The sequence below is a fragment of the Balaenoptera musculus genome, chromosome 14 (assembly GCF_009873245.2).
Source record: "Balaenoptera musculus isolate JJ_BM4_2016_0621 chromosome 14, mBalMus1.pri.v3, whole genome shotgun sequence".
Lineage (NCBI taxonomy): Eukaryota > Metazoa > Chordata > Mammalia > Artiodactyla > Balaenopteridae > Balaenoptera > Balaenoptera musculus.
In genome coordinates this window covers 5,179,276-5,198,297 of record NC_045798.1, presented here as the reverse complement: position 1 = coordinate 5,198,297, position 19,022 = coordinate 5,179,276, and the positions used below count along the sequence as shown (strand labels likewise).

The 19,022-nt window shown below is 46.6% G+C and overlaps 1 protein-coding gene across 1 annotated transcript in view; it reads left to right on the top strand.

Annotated features, from left to right (window-relative positions):
* TMEM132B (transmembrane protein 132B) overlaps nucleotides 1-19,022 on the top strand; it is a 373,207-nt gene that overhangs the window by 350,909 nt on the left and 3,276 nt on the right. Inside the window, exons 6-7 of the mRNA XM_036823382.1 lie at nucleotides 13,351-13,556; nucleotides 17,483-17,753. Of these exons, the coding sequence (XP_036679277.1) occupies nucleotides 13,351-13,556; nucleotides 17,483-17,753 (477 nt within the window). The remainder of the gene's footprint in view (nucleotides 1-13,350; nucleotides 13,557-17,482; nucleotides 17,754-19,022) is intronic.

Sequence of the window (19,022 nt, the reverse complement as noted above, 5' to 3'; positions counted from 1 at the left end):
ATTTCGGAAGCACTTGTCTGTCAAGGTAGAATCACACCTTGTTGAATGTGATTTGGACGGGGATTTATCATGGAGGTGACCCAACAGGCAGAATGCAGGAATTGACTGGTGATGCTGGGCCGGCGAGCCGGGAGATGAGGTTGGGTGGGAGCGGGTGTCCGCGGGTCTGTCGTGGAGGGCTGTCCTGAGCATCTCGGATGAAGGTGAGTTGAAGTTTGGGGACCGGAGACGACCAGTGAGGCCCGACCATCTTGTAAACACCGTACAGACCTTCCTGTTCTGTCAGTCACTGTTTTTGACAGTATTTTGCACGGGAGTCTGTCTCTTGCGCTCAGACCTCCTCGAGGGCAGAGACACTTGGGTTTGCTTTATGTCCTCAAAGCCCTGCCGGGAACCCAGCGTGTATCATCACTGAGTTTTAACCTCAGACTCGCTGTGACCTCTCCGTGCCTTTGAGATGGATCCTTGTCCTCCCTGGGCTGCACAAGAGTTGCATTCTCTGAGGTCTTTTTAGCACCAAGACTTTAAGATTCTCTAAGGAAGGCATGTGTTTTGGATGAGCTGGGAAGGGGTCTCCATTCTGCCCACGCTGGCTCCGAGATCTGCCTTTGCTGGGAGGCCTGGACGATCAGTCAGTTCCGGGCTGGGTGCTGGGCACACTGCTTCGGAGAGAGGAAGAAATAACATCCCAGCCATGGTTCAACTAGGGAAGTGAGACTGATCTGCGTGAAGAATTGATAAGAATAAAGGAGGCTGAGAGCAAAGCCTCATGATCAGAACTTGAGAGTGAATTAAGGAGTCCCTTAGAGTGGGAGCTTTCAGTGTGGTGATGGGCATGATGGATGGGTGAGGAGGGAGGGGCTCACGACACCTTCCCATTCCTGGTTGTACAGTCCTGAGCAGAGCACTTCCTCTCTCATTGATTCTGCGTAGTTCCCATATGTCTACAAGGTACCAGGCCTTGTGCCATGAGCCTGAGCTGCAGAAAATTAAATAAGGCAACATGCTTGTCCTTAAAGGCTTGCCTTATCATCTAGGAGGGGCAGAGAAGTAAGCATTACTATATTAAGTCATAGTCTACGAAGGTACAAAGGTGGATAGAAGGTCCCTCGAGCCAAGATCCATGGACTTATCTCCTAGAAATCTTCACGAGAATTATTTGACTTTGCATTTTCATTTTTTATGGTAGTCTACAGACTGTGTAAGCAACATGCACCATTGTCAGTAGACCCAATCACTGCTACTTGATTTCAGTTCTAATGTTTGGATTTGTGTCCATGATTGTACGAGGGGCCCAAAGGTCTTGCAGCTGTATCACATGAATGGTTTAACTCTTGAGAATTCAACTGTATGCATTTGGCCCAAAATAACGTGGTGTCCTTACATTTACATGCATACATATACACATATATGGGTAGAAACTGTGCATCTTTTAATCTCGTTATCTCTGTTCCTCTGCCTGGTAAAGTATTCGTCAGTGTATATTGACACAACTGGTGGGGGGCACTTGAGCACAACGGGAAGAGTCTCCCCATCTTCCAGAGGTGTGTGATGCCTTCTTCTAGTGGCCAAGCAAGCGAGTGGTGATGGTGTCAATGACCTCTTGCCTTCAGGAAGACATTAAAGACTGAACTGAGGCCTCCAAGAAACCCTTGACTAATGAAATGTTAGAAGAACTGGAAGATACTTTTACAGAAGGTGTAGGTGATAAAGCACACAGGGAGAGCCAACACACTATAAATTGCTCGAGTGTTCTGAGCAGAGAGAAATAATTGAATAATTTGCCTATACCACCCATCTGTACAATTGCATGCTACCTATAGTTTTATATATATATATATGTTTTATATATATATACATATATATATATATATTATGCATACATGTTGCTACATATTCTTTGTATTAAAAATCATAAATGCGGGCTTCCCTGATGGTGCAGTGGTTGAGAATCTGCCTGCCAATGCAGGGGACACGGGTTCGAGCCCTGGTCTGGGAAGATCCCACATGCCGCGGAGCAACTAAGTCCGTGAGCCACAACTACTGAGCCTGCGCGTCTGGAGCCTGTGCTCCGCAACAAGAGAGGCCGTGATAGTGAGAGGCCCGTGCACCGCGATGAAGAGTGGCCCCCGCTTGCCGCAACTAGAGAAAGCCCTCGCACAGAAACGAAGACCCAACACAGCCAAAAATACAAATAAATAAATAAATAAATAAAACTGACGTTAGAAAGAATAAAGCTTGATTGTTTTAAAAAAAAAATCATAAATGCTGTGCCTGGTGAATGAAAATAGGGATTTTCTTGTATAATACTGGTTGGGTGCAATTTTGCTTCAGTTAACTTTAGAACCCAACTGCCATTTGCATGGGACACTGAGAAAAGAAAGAGGTATGTTACAGGCAAATGCTATATTTGTGCCAGCTGAAGGCCAATTGACACTACAGATGAAGGAGCAGAAACTCAGGTTAAATTACCTGCTCAGAATCACACGGTATTATTCAGCACACTTCAGTAATGTTCTAGGGGAAAAAAAAGATGATGGAGGTGGTATGTTTACTTATCGAAGGGAAGGGGTAGACAGTTATGACTCGGGGTGGGGTGCCTCTGACCAACGAAAGCATAGTCTGGGGACCCACTGGGAACAGGAGTGCTGTTATGTCCTAGAGCTTCTTATTGTATAAATCTTATTGTATAAACTTTAATGAGGGAACTTAGTCACCAGGAACACATAGCTGTTTGCTAGAGTCAGGCAGGCCTCTTTTCAATAAAGCAGCTTAAATTTAACTCAAACTGGTTACTTTAGATACAACGGAATCCCCCTAGTGCCCTAAATGGCAGTTTTTATTATACTTCTGCCTAAAGACTGAGACTTTTGCCCCATAGGGGAGACAGAGGATATGGAACTGTGTAGAGTTTCCGCAGTGGCTGCTGTCCCCCTCCTGAGCCAGATGTCCCGGGGATGCCGCTAGCTCTTCCCTTGAGGGCCCGATGGGATTCATAGAGCAAGCCCGGGGGGTACAAGCTCCGTTGTTTACAGGCTCTAAAGCTTCACACTCACACCAGCCCCTACGGGGCCTTTAGCAAGTCAGTGCAGTTTTTCCCTTGGATTCTTTTTTTTTCTAGCTTATATGGCATCCAGCAGGGTCCACCCTGGGGAAGCAAATGCTCGATTTCTCTTCCTCCCTATGGGCATGTGTCTGTCTCCAGATTCCAGGTTAGTTTGTAGCCCTGCATCAGCAGTTCTCTGATGGGTTTAAGAAAAGCTTTTAATTTGCAGTTTGGTAAGGGCAAGAGAAGTGCTCTTTTCAGCCATCTACCTCTCTGAACTGAAACTGGAACTTGGCTGACTTGATTTTGTCTCTGATTTTTATCAAGCAGAGGATAAGCCAGGCCCCTCATTTTAAGAATACTGTAAGTGAAAACTAAGAATGAACTGAATATAGAGAGGGGGTCAGCGGTTACTGCAGCAGCTATTTGACCAATAGAAAAGGACAGTGTTGGGTCAGAATACACCGCTTGGGACACTGGCCTTCCATTACTGGCTAGGTGACCTAACTGAGTGTTAGTCTCCTCATCTGTAAAATGGGTAAAGGATAACTTTCCCACAATGCTCCGGTGCAGGATTGTTTTCAAATTAAGGGCCAGTTTTTATGGGATCTCACCAGCATTTTGTAAAAAGTGAAGGAATAGAATGGACTGGAATGGAATGGCACAGAGTGGAGTGGAGTGGAATAGAATGGGATGGGATGGAACAGAATAGAAAGTTCAGAGTGACTTGCATGTAATGAGGTTAAGTATTTTTTCATGAAACTTTGGCTTTTGCCTTTATGTATACTTTTTGTGTATTGGTCCTAATGTAAGATGTATTTTCTAATGTGGGTTGTGCTTCAAACACTATTTGAGACACATTGTCATAGACTGTATCAGTTAGTTACAGCTGCATAACAAACAGCCCCAGTATCTTAGTCACATGCCACCACGAGCTTTTTGTTATTGCTCACAGGTCTTCAGGTCAGCTGGGGTTCACCTCATCAAGGTTGCAGACACCAAGAGGGCAAACCCAATCCTTTAACTGTGTTTTTGGTTTTTTTTTAACTTTTTATTTTATATTGGAGTAGAGTTGATTAACAATGTTGTGTTAGGTTCAGGTGTACAGCAAAGTGAGTCAGTTATACATATACATGTATCTATTCTTTTTCAAATTCTTTTCCCATTTAAGTTGTTACATAATATTGAGCAGAGTTCCCTGTTCTGTGTTTTAAGTATTTTATGGAGAATTTTTTGTTAAAATTCTGCTGGGCAAAAGGAGTCATTTGCCCAAACCCAACATTGTTGAGATAAAGCATATTTTACCTCTGGTGGGGGGAACCACAAATTCACAAGGCAAAGGGTGAGGGTGCAGTGTTGGGTATGGCACTGAAATCTACCACATGAGGCAATCGAGAATATGAGGTGGAGGGGGAAATTCCCTGGCGGTCCAGTGGTTAGGACTCTGTGCTCTCACTGCTGAGGGCCCGGGTTCGATCCCTGGTCAGGGAACTAAAATCCCACAAGCCATGTGGTACGGCCAAAAAAAAAAAGAGAGAGAGACTGTCAAGTGGGATGATGTTTTATAAATTGTAAAATGCTGCATGTGTCAGGTTTCGTCTTTAAAGGTGTACCCCTGCTTCCTCCCTTCCTCCTTCCCATCTTTCCCCCTGCCATCGGGGTGAAGAGAAAGGTCATACATATGTAAAAGAATTCCTCACTTATCTTCACCTTTGGGTCCCGAAAATGTTCCTTGATGTCTCCTTCTTACTTCTGAGAAAGACTTCCCTCTATTTTGCTGCCAGTGTGCAATCTATTAATTTGCATGTCTGTATATGTTGATTTTTTCCTGCTTCCAGTTTTTGTAACTAGACTGAAAAATCTCTCTAGACATGACTTGTTCTCTTCTGTACTTTATCTTCTTGTTACACAACAGGTATTTGGTCAGGGGTGTTGGAAGACAGTATTATATCAGTGACTTATATTTAGTGATCACTCAGGAAATGGTGATTTTATTTGATTGTTTTTTGCCTGAAGCTCCAGGTGACAGGCAACTCATTTCTTCTCTCACCTCAGTCTCCGAACTCAGAGTGGATATTTGGTGAGTTTGGCATTAGTACGGGGCCGTTGGGTTGTACAATGCATGCTGGAAACTCTTGTGTCGACTTAGCATGGAAGAGCTGGACCGAAGATCAGCGCTCAGAAAACACTTGCTGTCTGTTAAGTGATTTTTGTGGTTCATCTTATTTAACACTTAGGGCAGGAATTATCATCCCTTGTCTCATTTCTCTGTTCCCCGTTCTGGAAAACGTCCTTGCAAAAGCTTTCTGTATCACACTCCCCCACCTCCCATTCTGTCATGAACCCACACCATCAGAGGTTTGCCTCTTCTCCGCTGAAGTCCCTTTGTCAAGGTGTCCAGGGTTCACGGCCAATTCCAACGGTTAGCTTTCAGTCCACAACTGACTCGACTTCCTCTCAGTGTTTGATATCAATCCCACCCTGTCTTCGGAGAATCTTCACCACCTACCTCTGAGATACCATTCTCTCTATGGCCTTTCCTTTTTTTTTTTTTTTTTTTTTTTGTTTTTAAAAATTTTTTGGCCATGCCGCGCGGCATGTGGGATCTTAGTTCCACGAGCAGGGATCGAACCCGAGCTCCCTGCAGTGGAAGCACGGAGTCTTAACCACTGGATCACCAGAAGTCCCCCTGGCTCTTCCTTTTTAACAAATTGGCCCCATATTGTCAGGTCCTTATATTCATGACCTCTAAGTGTTAGCAGGCTCAAGGCTGAAATGTGGGATATTATTCAATCTCCTGGCTTTAAATACTGCATATGCTGGCATAATCCAAATTTATTTCTTCAGCTTGAGCCCTTCTCCATGGACTCTGTACTTGTGCTTCCAACTTCTTACCTAACATCTTCATTCAGATGTCTAATAAGCATTTCACATTTAATATTTTTGAAATGGAACTCCGGATTCTTTCTCTCTTCCCCAAATCTGCCTTCCTGCAGGCCTCCCTTATCACAGGGATGGCAATGCCATTTTTCTGGTTGCTTGGGCCAGAAACCTAGCAGTCATCTGTGGCTTCTCCTTCCCTCACACCCAACAGCCACTCCAGTAGCAGCTCCTGCCAGGGCTGCCTTCAAAGGCATCCTGAATCTGACCACATCTCATTCCCTCCATCACACCAGCCTGATGGGAACCTCTTTCACGTCTCTGTTGCATGGGCTCCCCTTCTGCCATTCCTGCTAGAGGTATCCTGTTACATCGTCCAATCATGCTACTTCCTTGCTCCCAAACCCCACAGCTTCTCATTATACTTACACAGTGGAGTACAATCCAGCCCCCCTGGCTACTTTTGTGCTCCCTTGCCCTCCTTTTTGGTCCTTGAATATGGCAAGGACATACCTGTCTCAGGGCCTTTGCACTTCCTGACCTTCTGCATGTGCTCATGACTCACTTCCTCACTTCATTCAGGTCTCTACTCAAATGTGATCTCTCCAGGGGGGCCTTCCCTGCCCATTCTAACTGAAACCGTTATCACTGTTTTCTTACCTTGCTTGATTTTCCTTTTAAGCCCATCTCGCTACCTGATATTACATTTATATCTAGGTGTGTGTTGAGTTTGTCTGTCTCCCCCATTCCGCAGTCAGTTCCATCAGGGCAAGGACTGTATTGTTCATCACTCTATCCCCAGCACCTAGGACAGTTCCTGGGTCTTAGTTGACATTAAATAAATATTTATTAAATGAATGAATGATTTATTCTTATTTTACAGATGAGGGATCTGCAGCAGAGAAAAGCTATGTCAAAATACACTGGGACTCCAAGCTTGCTCTCTCCATCCTCCAGTGATAGGACGGGAGGGAGTCCAAGCTGGAAACTTCGGGTACCCATGGGTTCGCAGATGCAGAATCTGAGCCTGGAGATAGGGAGTGACTTATTCAGGTATGATGAGGGGAAGAGTTTGGACAAGGACCCAGGTTACTGGACCTCAGGCTGAGGCACCGAGCTGCTGCTTCCAGCTCCTTCTCCCTGGATTTGAGTACTAACTCTCAATCTGGTCTCTAATTAATTGATACCTAATGCTTACTGACACATCAGTGGTGGCCTGGGGCCAGGGGCAGAGGGAGCAATGGACCGAAAAGGGGCACAAGGGATGTTTTGGGAGGCTGGGAGTGTTCTGTGTCCGAGCATGACAGTGGTTTCACAGCGTATGCACCGTCAATCTCATCCACGTGTACCCTCCAAACTGATACGGTGCATTGAACAGAAATTACACCTTGATGAGTTTCATTAAAAAAATCCCAACGTGTGTATTTAGGTCTTGCCTTTCCCCATCAGGTCTTCCTTCTGTGGACTGTACGGAGGGGGTAACACACAGTTTGAGGGCCCCCTGCCCCCCGATTCAGAGGACCTGAGTGCGAATCCCTGCTCTGCCCCACACCAGCTGTGATCTCTGCACAAGCTGTCTCTCCTGGGCCTCAGTTTCCCCATCTATGATCTAGGGACAGAACACTTAACGAATGGGATATTTGGAGGATTTAATGGCTATCATTCTATGTAAAGTTTTAAAAACAATGCATGATGCATAGTAAGCACTCAATACATGATAGCTATTATTTTTGCTCTTTGTACTTCTTGGGGATATAAAAGCTCAAGGTAAAATAAATATTTTTTGAGTACCCACTGCTCCTCAGACACAATGTACTTGCTGAACTTGGTAATAAATACAAAATGTTTGATTTGATAATTGAATTGAATTGAAAGGTCTTTTTTCTTTTTTTTTTTTTAAAGGAATTCCTTTATTTTTTTTTAAAATAAATTTATTTATTTATTTTTGGCTGTGTTGGGTCTTCGTTTCTGTGCGAGGGCTTTCTCTAGTTGCGGCAAGCGGGGGCCACTCTTCATCGTGGTGCGCGGGCCTCTCACTGTCGTGGCCTCTCTTGTTGCGGAGCACAGGCTCCAGACGCGCAGGCTCAGCAGTTGTGGCTCACGGGCCTAGTTGCTCCGCGGCATGTGGGATCTTCCCAGACCAGGGCTCGAACCCGTGTCCCCTGCATTCGCAGGCAGATTCTCAACCACTGTGCCACCAGGGAAGCCCCAAAGGTGTTTCTTCTTTACACAGTTTCTTTTTGCCTATCTTAATATGTAATTCAGCATTTATTGTGAATTTGTGAGAAGCATACTCTTTGATTATATAGCTTTCCCCCCCCATTACTCAAATCTTTTTATTCTTCATGAATACACAAACACACGTAACATATATTTATAAAATTAGTATTAACACATCCATATAATTTTTAAAAATTTTAATTTTATTGAAGTATAGTTGATTTACGATGTTGTGTTAGTTTCAGGTGTACAGCCAAGTGATTCAGTTTTATAAGTGGGTCCATATAATTTTAACTCCATCATTTTTTCACTAAGTATTATATCATGATGATTTTTCCTTTTTCTTAAATTTTATTTAAATTTATTCTAGGATTCATAGTGTTTAATTTGTATGCACTGCTATTTATTGAACTAGGCATTGTTTCATTTTTATTTTCATTACGAACACTGCAGAAGGCACCCTTCACTTTATTCAGCTTAAACAAACACTATTTACCCTTGTTTAACTGCTCTTACCAAGTTGCCAAGGAGAGAGACTGCTTCCATTGCCATGATGATGTAGCTTTTTTCTTTCTAACACATTTCTCAAGGCGGGGGAGGGGTTAAGAGGGAAGCCTTGTACAGCAGGGGCAGCTGCTACGGTGCAGACACAGCCGTCTGGCAGACTCAGAGGGAGGGCACTGATACACAGACTCAATTCTTGCTTCTCTTCTAAATAGGAAATGAAGCGAACGCTGTGTCTCACATCGGGAGACCACCGTTGGCCTCTATGACTCTAAAGTACTGTAACTGTGAAAGTGTAATTTGACAGCAAAACAATGAACCTCTACAGGCAGCCTTCCTAAAATGACATTGACCAGCCATCTGGCACATGCTCACAGATCAACCTGGCACGAACCGTCATTTTCAATCTCCACTTTCCTGTCCTCGGCCCTTCTTATATCAGGATTCACAGCATTTGCTGTTCCAGCTTCCTCTGGGGGCTCAGAGAGCCCTGAAGGTATCTTTTGGATGAGTGGTGGGAACCTCACTCTAATCTTTACCTCGCAGTGTCTACCTGTCTCTTCCAAAAGCACACATGCCCTCACCGTGTGACATGACACAGGTCAGGTCTCTCAATTCCTAGCCAGAAGGCCGAATTCGCCACGGGGAATCCAAATTTCTCAGCTCATTGACCTCAGACTTCCTTAGGATTTGGACTAGGTTTCTTCTACCAGTCTATCTCCTCTCATGATATCCAAGAACATGATAACACTGCCTAAGGCACCTTCTCCCACTTCTAACCCAGACACAGGCTACTCCTGGGGCACAAGAATGAATGGAACCCAGAGGAAACCAGTGACATATTCACATTGAACACCTATGTATTGAACACTTTATGTGGGCCATCCCTGCGCTAGAAGTGGAGACACAGGAGATAAGAGGAGACAGGTCCGTGGTCTCAAGCAGATCACTTTCAGGTGGAGAACAGAGATAGGAAACAAGTAAACAACCAGGAGCATGCAGAGAGTGATAAATATTGAAAAGTAAATCATAAAATATAACACGGATAGAGCAATCCCGTGTAACTAACATAGTGTAAGCCATATGACTTAAGCAATACGAATAGTATAATATACTGTCAGTAACACAGAAATAGTGTAAATATAGTTTACATAGTAGCACACACAGTAACTTAGACAGAGGAGAGTAGTAGAGTGACCAGGTGAGGGGCGTGCAAATTTACATTAGAAATGACTCAAGCAATCCCTTCTGAGGAGTGACATTTGAGCTGAGTTCTTACATAATTTATGCCACTTTTGGTGGCAAGTAACAAAATACCATGGACCAAAATGGCTTTGACGACAACAGAAAGAAAAACACATGATAAGAAGTTGAAAAGTCAGGTGGTTCCAGGTGGGCTGGTCCGGTGGTCCATCCAGGTGGTCCCTGAGGATGTGCTTCCTTCCGTCTTTCTCTCCTTCCACACTCGCCGTGTCAGCCTGGTCCTTGGCCAGCCCTCCAAGGCTCTGAGATCACCACTGCAGCCCCTGTTGTCACCTCTCATGTGGCAGCATCCAGTGGGAGAAGGAGGGACCACTTTCTGGGCATCTCGGAGCCAGGAGGCCCTTCCCAGAATCCCCAGCAGACTCCTGACGCCTCCTTGGCCAGAATTGTGTCACATGCCTTTCCCTAAGCCAGTCACTGGCAAGGAGCATGGCTGGGCAGAGAAGAGGAAGATGTGCGCGTGTGTATGTGATGGGGCAGTGGTGCTGGTGTGTGATTGAGTGGCCCGTAGACAGCCAGTTATATCTGCCTCAGACCTGAACGACAGGCAGGTCTCAGTCATGGGGAGGTCGTGGTAAGGGCTTCAGATGGCGATAAGCTCAGGAGAGCCAAGGGAGAGAAGACCCATGGGGGACTGGTGGGGATTCTGTGCAGGGGACGGGGAGGGAAATGCAAAGGGAGCCTGGAGAAGGAGGTAGTACCAGGTCCTTAGGTCTTGTGAGCTGTGATAGGAGTTTGGACTTTGTCCCGTGTGCCGTGGGAAGTCTCTGGGGGGGACTGGCCTGAACAGGGAGGGGAAAGAGCACCGGGCCAGGCATCAGCAGTCCTGGGGGGCTGGCTGGCATCATTACGCACGCAGGTAAAGCCCTGGGAAGTGATGTTCCCTTTCTCTACACTGGATTCAGTCCAGGTGAAATGAGTATCATCATGCCCGCCCCGCAGTTATTTGTGGGGATTAAGGCTTTGAGAGGCGAGGAAGAGTATTGCAGGCAGTGAGGCCCTGTACCAATAAGAGATACCTACTGCAGTTGAGTCTCATTATTTGCAGTAGTTACGTCTTAGAAAGTCACTGCAAACACTGAATTAGCAAATACCAAACCATTCCTTCTAGAGGAAATACACACATGCACACACACATACATCTCATATAGATCATAATAATCCTGAAAATGCAGGACAGTTGAGGTCTGTACTGTAGAAGGTAGGATGGGGAAAGTTCTAGCAAGAGGTGATGCCCACCTGAGCCGGGAGAACTGAGGGCAGAGCCCCCTACTGCATCCGCTGTAGAGTTCTTGTCAATAAGGAACCTTGTTCTCTTGAGCTGGGTCTGCAGGTAGCCACTGAGTCCAGGGATCTCTAGGGGTCTCATCGAATGTCTCCCGGGGCAGTGCTCTGGAGGGAAGGCAGGGGTTTCTCTAGAATGGGTCTTCCACCCCTTTCTAAGTACTTGAGGAAGGGCGGTCGGGCTCAGCATTGGGTCAGCGTTGCAGGCACTTAAAATAACATGGCGCTCCATTCCATTTTCTGCTCTAATAGAAACTCTCGTTCTGATTGCTCTCTTTACAATCCTGGGCACAATAATGCAGATTGACATCCCTCAAACATGCCCTAAAAGACAGCTGATTTGCTTGTCTCATGGTTTTTCTTCTCCCTTTTAAAAAGTAAAGCAGACAAAGAGAGGGGACGGGCGAAGTAGATTCTTTTAAGCTTCGAAAAGTGATTGAATTGTCTTTTTTCAGCTCCCACTGGAATTTCAGGGGGAGAAACACATTAGCTGCCACTTTCCACTGCCATCTGAGGGCAGATTTGCTGCTCAGAGTAGTAGAGACTGGAGGGCAAGGGACTGTGGAGGGCTAAGTTCTGACAGGATGGGAAGGCAGCTCCCCAGATGAGCTCAGCCTGATGCACAGGTTCCCTCCAGCAGTGCGGCTCTTTGCTTTGTGGCCCAGGGTTATCAGGTCAGTGTCACTGTGATTTCTGCCCATCTTCCCGTTAGTGGCCTTGGTTAATTACGCTTAAAGATTCCTAAAGACGTTGGTGCCATTGTGAGGCAGCAATGGCAGGGACCTGTGTCTGCGAGGCTGATTCAGGAAGGGCTTTAAGCATCTCGTTAGTTATGTTCTCCTCGGTCTTTGATTTCACCCTACAATGAACCAGGCTCATCTTCTCCTTCTCGTGGGAGCAAATTCACATTCACGCCCTTTTTTGGGGGGAGGAGAGAGGTGATGATAATTTGTCCCAAACGACACAGAGGTTTGTTCTTTGACTTTCGACCTCGGCACTGCTGGCCTTGCTCTGAGCCGTTCACCTGGTCACATGGAGGGGACAGTTGGACGTGTGCACCTGGGGCTTGGAAGGGAGGCCTGGGCTGCAGGTACTGATTCAGGTGAGGAAGGGGAGGTCAAAAGTGAGTCTTCATTTGCGGCTTGCAAAACAGGCTGCCTGGTGGCATTCCAGGTGAGCTGGGGAGCCCTGACAGTGGCCCAGCACCGCACGGTACCCCTAAAAGTAGTGTGTGACCTCCAGCCAGTGACGTCGCATTGCTGGCCTCAGGTTCTTCATCTGTAAAATGAGATTGTGGACCCCTGGCAGTTTTGTGATTCTGTGCTGAACTGAGTGTTGGTTTTGTGTCTTCTGCACATAACGTGACCTTTGCTCCCTCCTCCCCCTCCCCACCCAGATACATGCGTAAAAGACGTTCATTCTCCTGATGGTCCAGGAGAGAAAGTCATCAACATTTTCCTTGCTTATCCGGAAGATGTGAAGTGAAATGGGGGCTTACGTTGTCTAACAGCCAACCCGCGAATGCCTGCACGCTAAAGGGTGCCTCCACATTCTGAGTCAGAAGTCCGTAACAAAATGCCGCGTCCTCGCCTCCATCCTGCAAAATTATAGTGTAATGGGGCAAAAATAACTATATCCACATTTCTAGTGCATTCCATGAGTATTTTCCTGCAAGGATTTTAATCTAGTGCAAAGCTCTCTTGGTTTTTCAGGGAAAAAAAATCCCCTTTATGGCTCGACCGAAGTGTTGTTTTAGTAACATATAGGTAACTTTTAAGCATCTCCAGATACGGTGCAAGAGTGAAATGTGTTGCAAGTGGGGTTTGATTAGCGGTGGTTTGAGTACATAAAGGAGGTGAGGTAAAGGGAAAAAACACACACACAAAAGGCAACAAAGGTTATGGAACTCCATTAAATTATGTTTATGATTTTACTTGTCAGTGGTTCGTAATACAGAATGGTTTTCCTGTGGTCTGTTTATCAGCGTTTGTCCCTAATCAGTGCTTACAAATTACCTTTTGTTCGAGTCACGTTCTCCTGGCTGTCTTGGGTCTCATAAATCAGAGCTGCTGCAGCCCATGAACTTTCATTGTCAGGTTTTGCACGTGCTTTTTCCTGCTGATGCATCTGGAGATTCTATCCCCTCCCCCAAGGTCTCCAACGGCTGCGATTCGATTTTTGCGAATGGGAAGGAGATGAAGAGCAAAGTGGACACGATCGTGAACTTCACCCACCAGCACTTCACCTCCCAGTTAGAGATCACCGTCTGGGCGCCCAGACTCCCCCTGCAGGTCGAGATCTCGGATACGGAGCTGAGCCAGATCAAAGGGTGGAGGATCCCAGTGGCTTCCAACCGAAGGTGAGGAACCAAGGGGGTGGGGGGATGAAGTTCATTGAGGACTGTGGGTCTGAGGTTCCTGGGGCTCAGATCTGAGGCAAACGTCCTCAGGGACCCAGGCCCTAGGGAAGCTGCATCCACAGTGGGTAATAGTGGGATTGGAGTTCGGATGGATCTGACTTGGGTACTTACTTTGACAGGAGGCGATCATAATAGGGATAATAATCATCTCTACCTCGTAGAATAGTTGCTAGGATTCAGTAAAACGATGCAACACATAAGAAGCACCTAGCACAAGGCCTGGCATTTAAGGGAATAGCTCTTTTTCTATTCCCTCCTTCCCTGTTCTTCTTTCCTACCTCACCTCAGTTTCCTGCTTGTAAATGTCGACCGTCCTCTATGGAGCACAGTACAATGGTTAAGTTGTGGGCTCTGGAATAAGGCCACTGAGTTTCACCCTGGCTTTGTCACGTATAGCTGTGTGACCTTGGGCAAGTCACTTAACCGCTCTCTTCCTGTTTCTTCATCTATAAATTGGAGATGACAATAGAGTTACTGAATAGAGTTATCCCAAGAATTCAGTGAAGGGATACATCCTGCAGTAGACAGAATTCTAAAGATAACATCCCTTCAAGAGTCCCATCTCCTGCTTATTCAATCAAGCACAAATCTGGGACTGCTGTGAAAGGATTTTACAGATGTAATTAAAATTCTAAATCCGTTAATCTTAAAATATGGAGATTATCCAGGTGGACCTGACCCATCAGTTGAGCCCTTTGAAAGCAGAAAGTTTTCTCTAGCTGGTAAATGGTACCATACAGTATGAAACCTTTAAGAATGGACATGTTTCTATTCAGCATAATTCCCTTGAGATCCACCCCAGTCGTTGCATGTTTCCATAATTCATTTATTTATTTTGCTGAGTGTATCCCCTGGTAGGGAGTATCACAGTTTGCTTAATCATGCATCCACGGAAGGACACGTGTTTTTTCCAGCGTGGGGCTATTTTGGATAGAGATGCTATGACAAAAGCTTGACATACAAGCTTTTGTCTGAATGTAGAGTTTCATTTTTCTGGGGAAGATGCCCGAGAGGGGAATTGTTGGGTTGTATGTTAAGGGCATATCTAGTTTTAAAGGAAACTGCCAAACTGTTTTCCAGAGAGGCTGCTCCATTTTTCATTCCCACCAGCAGTGTGTTAAGTCATCCAGTTACACCTCTACATCCTTACCAGTGCTTCAAAAGGTTATCTGCAGTGTGGTACCATTTATGATGATATAGGAAAGAGAAAGCAGATTAGTGGTTGCCATGAGTTAGAGATGGTATAGAGGTATAAGGCAGTACACAGGACACCCCTGTGGTGACGGACCAGTTCTGTATCTCGGTTATGGTGATGGTTACATGAATCTGCATGTGATAAAAATCACATAGAACTACATATACACACATACAAATGGGTATTCATTAACCTGTCGAAATCTGAATAAGCTCTGTGGTTGGTACCAATGTCAATTTGCTGGTCTGGGTATTGTACCACAGGTATGCAAGATGTTAAATCTGGGGGGCTGGGTAAAGAGTGTACAGGACCTCCCTGTATGATTTTTTAAACTTTCAATGAATTTGAAATGACCTCGAAATTTAAAGTTTTTTTTTTAACACAACAGAATGCAATTGTTTTATTAATATGGTATTTCTAAAACTTCATTTATTCACTCACCACTTTTATGAGACTGCAACTTTCGAGTACTGCCTAGAATATACTTACTATTGTTCTTTTTTCAGTTTTATCTATTTATTTAAGAGAAACTCCACATCACTATCAAAAATAGCCAACTAGTAAAAATTAATGCAAAGAAAATAAAATATTGTTATTAAATTCTGAGTAGATACAGTTGTTTGTCTGAATTTGTCTTTATGAGCTGGGAGAGACTAGGTATCAGAGAGCCCTTAAAGATCGCCTGGCACCAAACAGAGACGTTCCCTGTGATAGAATCAGGAGGATTGAAAACTAAAATGGAAATAACCTTTCTGTATGTCAGTCAGTGTTTTTAGTGCCACCTAAAATCATCCCACTTAACAGCAAGGATACTTACCCCTCACTTTGGGAAACCCAAATTGCTAGGTGCTGGTGAAATTTTTTTCCTGTAACTAATAATCTAATAATCTAAACTCAAATTAATTTTCCCATTTTAGAGAGTGTTGAGAAAAAAAAAATAATCTCATTTCTTTTACCAGTCAAGTCTGAATTAAACTCAGTCTAAGCAATCTCCCCCCAGTATGATAATTTACTTTATATACGTCACTAATAGAAGGTGGTAGAACCTGTGAAAGCTAGTTTTACTTTTCTAACCTTGAAGGTTAACCTTTCAGGGAGGTGGAATGACATATTGTTAAGAAAGTGGGTTTCAGAAGTGACATGGCGCTCGTCCCAATCTGCTAATAACGAGCTCTCTGGGCCTCATATTAACTGCTCTGAGCCTTGGTTTCTTCATGTAGAAACGGGAGCGTGCTTCGGGGCTGTTGTGAAAAGAAATGAAGTCCGTTATAAAAAGGGAGAGAAAGGGACATCTCTGGTGGTCCAGTGGTTAGGGCTCTGCGCTTTCACCGCCAAGGGCCTGGGTTCGATCCCTGGTTGGGGAACTGAGGTCCCACAAGCTGTGCGGGGCAGCCAAAAAAATTTTTTTTAATTTTTAGAAAAAGGGAGAGGACACCAGTAGAGGGACAGCGGCCAGGCTTGGACTCCGCGTCGAGGTGACCGGCTGTGCGGCTGTGACCCAGTGGCCCCTTCTCTCTGTGCCTGGGTTTCCTCCCCGGCGAGATCAGCTCCTAGAACACCCTGTTCCTCGGGGCCTGTGCAGATGACGGGGGTCACTTGTGTGTGGCTGGCAGGTGGCACGTGGCCCACTGATGTCAGCTCTTTACAAGAGCACGCAGGGCAGGACCTGGCACATGCAGGGTCTCACCCAGCGCGTATAAGTCTCTGCCCCTCTCTCCCCTGACCCAAGACCCACCCACCGAGGGCCACAGACCAGTCAGCCGCCATCAAACCAGGTCCTTTCGTAAAGGACACGGGACAGGTGCATCTCGAGGAGAAGGTTCTAGAATGGCCGAGCCAGAGAGGGTTTCTCAGGGCGGGTGTGGGCAGGCGAGTAGGGGGACAGCAGGAAGGGGGGGAAGCCAGGACGCAGGTGCCAGACGTGGTTCAGTAGTTTCAACAGCTCTGCGGGTCTGCGGCCACTCAGATCAGGGCGGATGGGAGGTAGGAGGCTTTACCCTGATCACCTTCAGGGCCCGCAGCTCAGAGGAAGCCGCTTCTATAGAGGTGGAAGGGCCTGATCCAGGCAAGGGGCTGCATGTGGGCACCGTCCCCAGGTGATGGTTCACGAGGGCCGACCTCAGGTGTGGTCGCACCTGGCCGACATCTCCTCACGCACACCTGCAGGGCGGTAAGGGGGGTCCTTCTCATCTCCGCTCCCAAGGTGAGGTGCCCATGTGGGGGTGACGGATGGCGCAAGGCCAGTAAGGGGAGGTCGATGCAGGCTCCACACGGCTCCTCCGACCCCAGACCTCCCGTTCGCTCCTCTAGCCCCAGTTCATCCCCGCACGGGGGATCGTGATGAAGGTGCAGGCTTCCAGAGCACAGGACAGAGATGCAGCCTCTGCCCGTGTGGGGCTGGTCCCCCCTGGTGCTGGGCGGGCGCGGCGGGGGCCGAGCTGGGCTTCCGTGCTCCGAGCACGTGGCAGTACACGTGGCGCTCGGTGACCACCGGACAGTGTCCGGGGAATGAACGCAGGAGCAGACGTCAGGTGACCCGATGGTGAGCAGGTCTGGCGGGAAGAAGATGCGGCTCGCGCCGAGCAGGGCGGTCTCAGGGCGTCAGGACAAAGGGGTACGCGGGGCCGCTCTCCACAACGATGACGTTCGCTCTGCCGTGTGTGTGTCCCAGGCCCACCAGAGACAGCGAAGACGAGGAGGACGAGGAGAAGAAGGGGAGGGGTTGCTCGCTGCAGTACCAGCACGCCCTCGTGCGCGTCCTCACCCAGTTCGTGGCCGAGTCACCCGACTCGGGTCAGCTGAGCTACATGCTGGGCCCCGACTGGCAGTTTGACATCACTGACCTTGTGATGGATTTCATGAAGGTGGAAGAGCCGAGGATTGCTCAGTTACAGGATGGCAGGACCCTGGTGGGCCGGGAGCCGGGCATCACCACCGTGCAGGTACAGGCACCCCCCCCCTCGCCGCCTCCCACAACCCCGGTCTGTATTGATGAGGGTCCAGGTCGATGCTGTCGTGCGGGGCTGTGTGCGCACGTGTCCGAGAATCACGGGCAGTAACAGAGGGTTCGTCAGTCCTAACAATCCAAACTCAAATTATATCTTGCGTTTTAGAGAGAGTCGAGAAAAAAATCTCATTTCTTTGACCAAAGCTGACTTAAACACACAGTCTAAGTAATCTTTCCCCCAATATGATAGTTTACTTTTCATGTATCACTGATAGAAGACGGTAGAACCTGTGAAAGCTAGCTTTATTTTCCTAAACTTGAGGATCAAACATTTAGCTATGCCTTACCTTAACAGTGGACAAAAAATTAAAAAATAAAACGTACTGCACTAAAATTAATAAAAAACACTCTCCATTTTATTATAGTAATAGTGAAACTATTTTCTAGCCAACGTTGACAGGATAATTCTGCAGAAAGAGGGCAGCATATTTTTTTAATAACAAATCAAAATGTTACTGCTCAGAGCTAATTAAGTCAGATTTTAGGTTTTGCCAAAGTTAATTTTTGACAAAGCCGTACTCAGCATTATATTTTTATTACTCTTCTATTTCTATGTCACAAATCACCGCCAATCTCCCAACTTAAAGCACCACTAATTTATCAACTCAGAGTTCTGAAGCTTGGGAGTCCAGCTGAGCCTGGAGTACCAAGCCAGGGGTACCACAAGGCTGTGGTCAAGGTGTGGGCCAGGCTGGGCTTACGTGCGGGCTTCGCAGAAGGGCTTGCTTCCCAGCTCAGGTTGCTGGCAGAATGCAGTTCCTCGTAGTGTGCGGTTGGGAACTCTGTGTCCTTGTGGACTGTCAGCCAGGGGTCATTCTCTGCTCCTAGAGGTCACCTGCATTCCTTCTCATGGGGCCTCTCCATCACTAGATTCTCACTCTTTGAATCTCTCTGACTTTTCCTTCTTCCGCCAACCAGGGAAAGCACCTTGCTCATGTGATTACATGGGACCCACCCGGCTGACCCAGCCTAATCTCTCTCTTCTAAGGCCAACTGTGCCATATCCTATAACATAGTCGGGGGGGTGATTTCTCATCATATTCACAGGTTTGAGAGATTAAGCAGGACCTCTTTGGCGGGACAGGTCTAGAAATTCTGCCCACTAGATATTCCTCTCCATTTGTTAGTCACCCCCGCTTGCAAGCTAGATGGTGCGTTAGGAGTGGTTTCTTAGAAGGAGAATAAGATTCTCTTTCCCACTTTG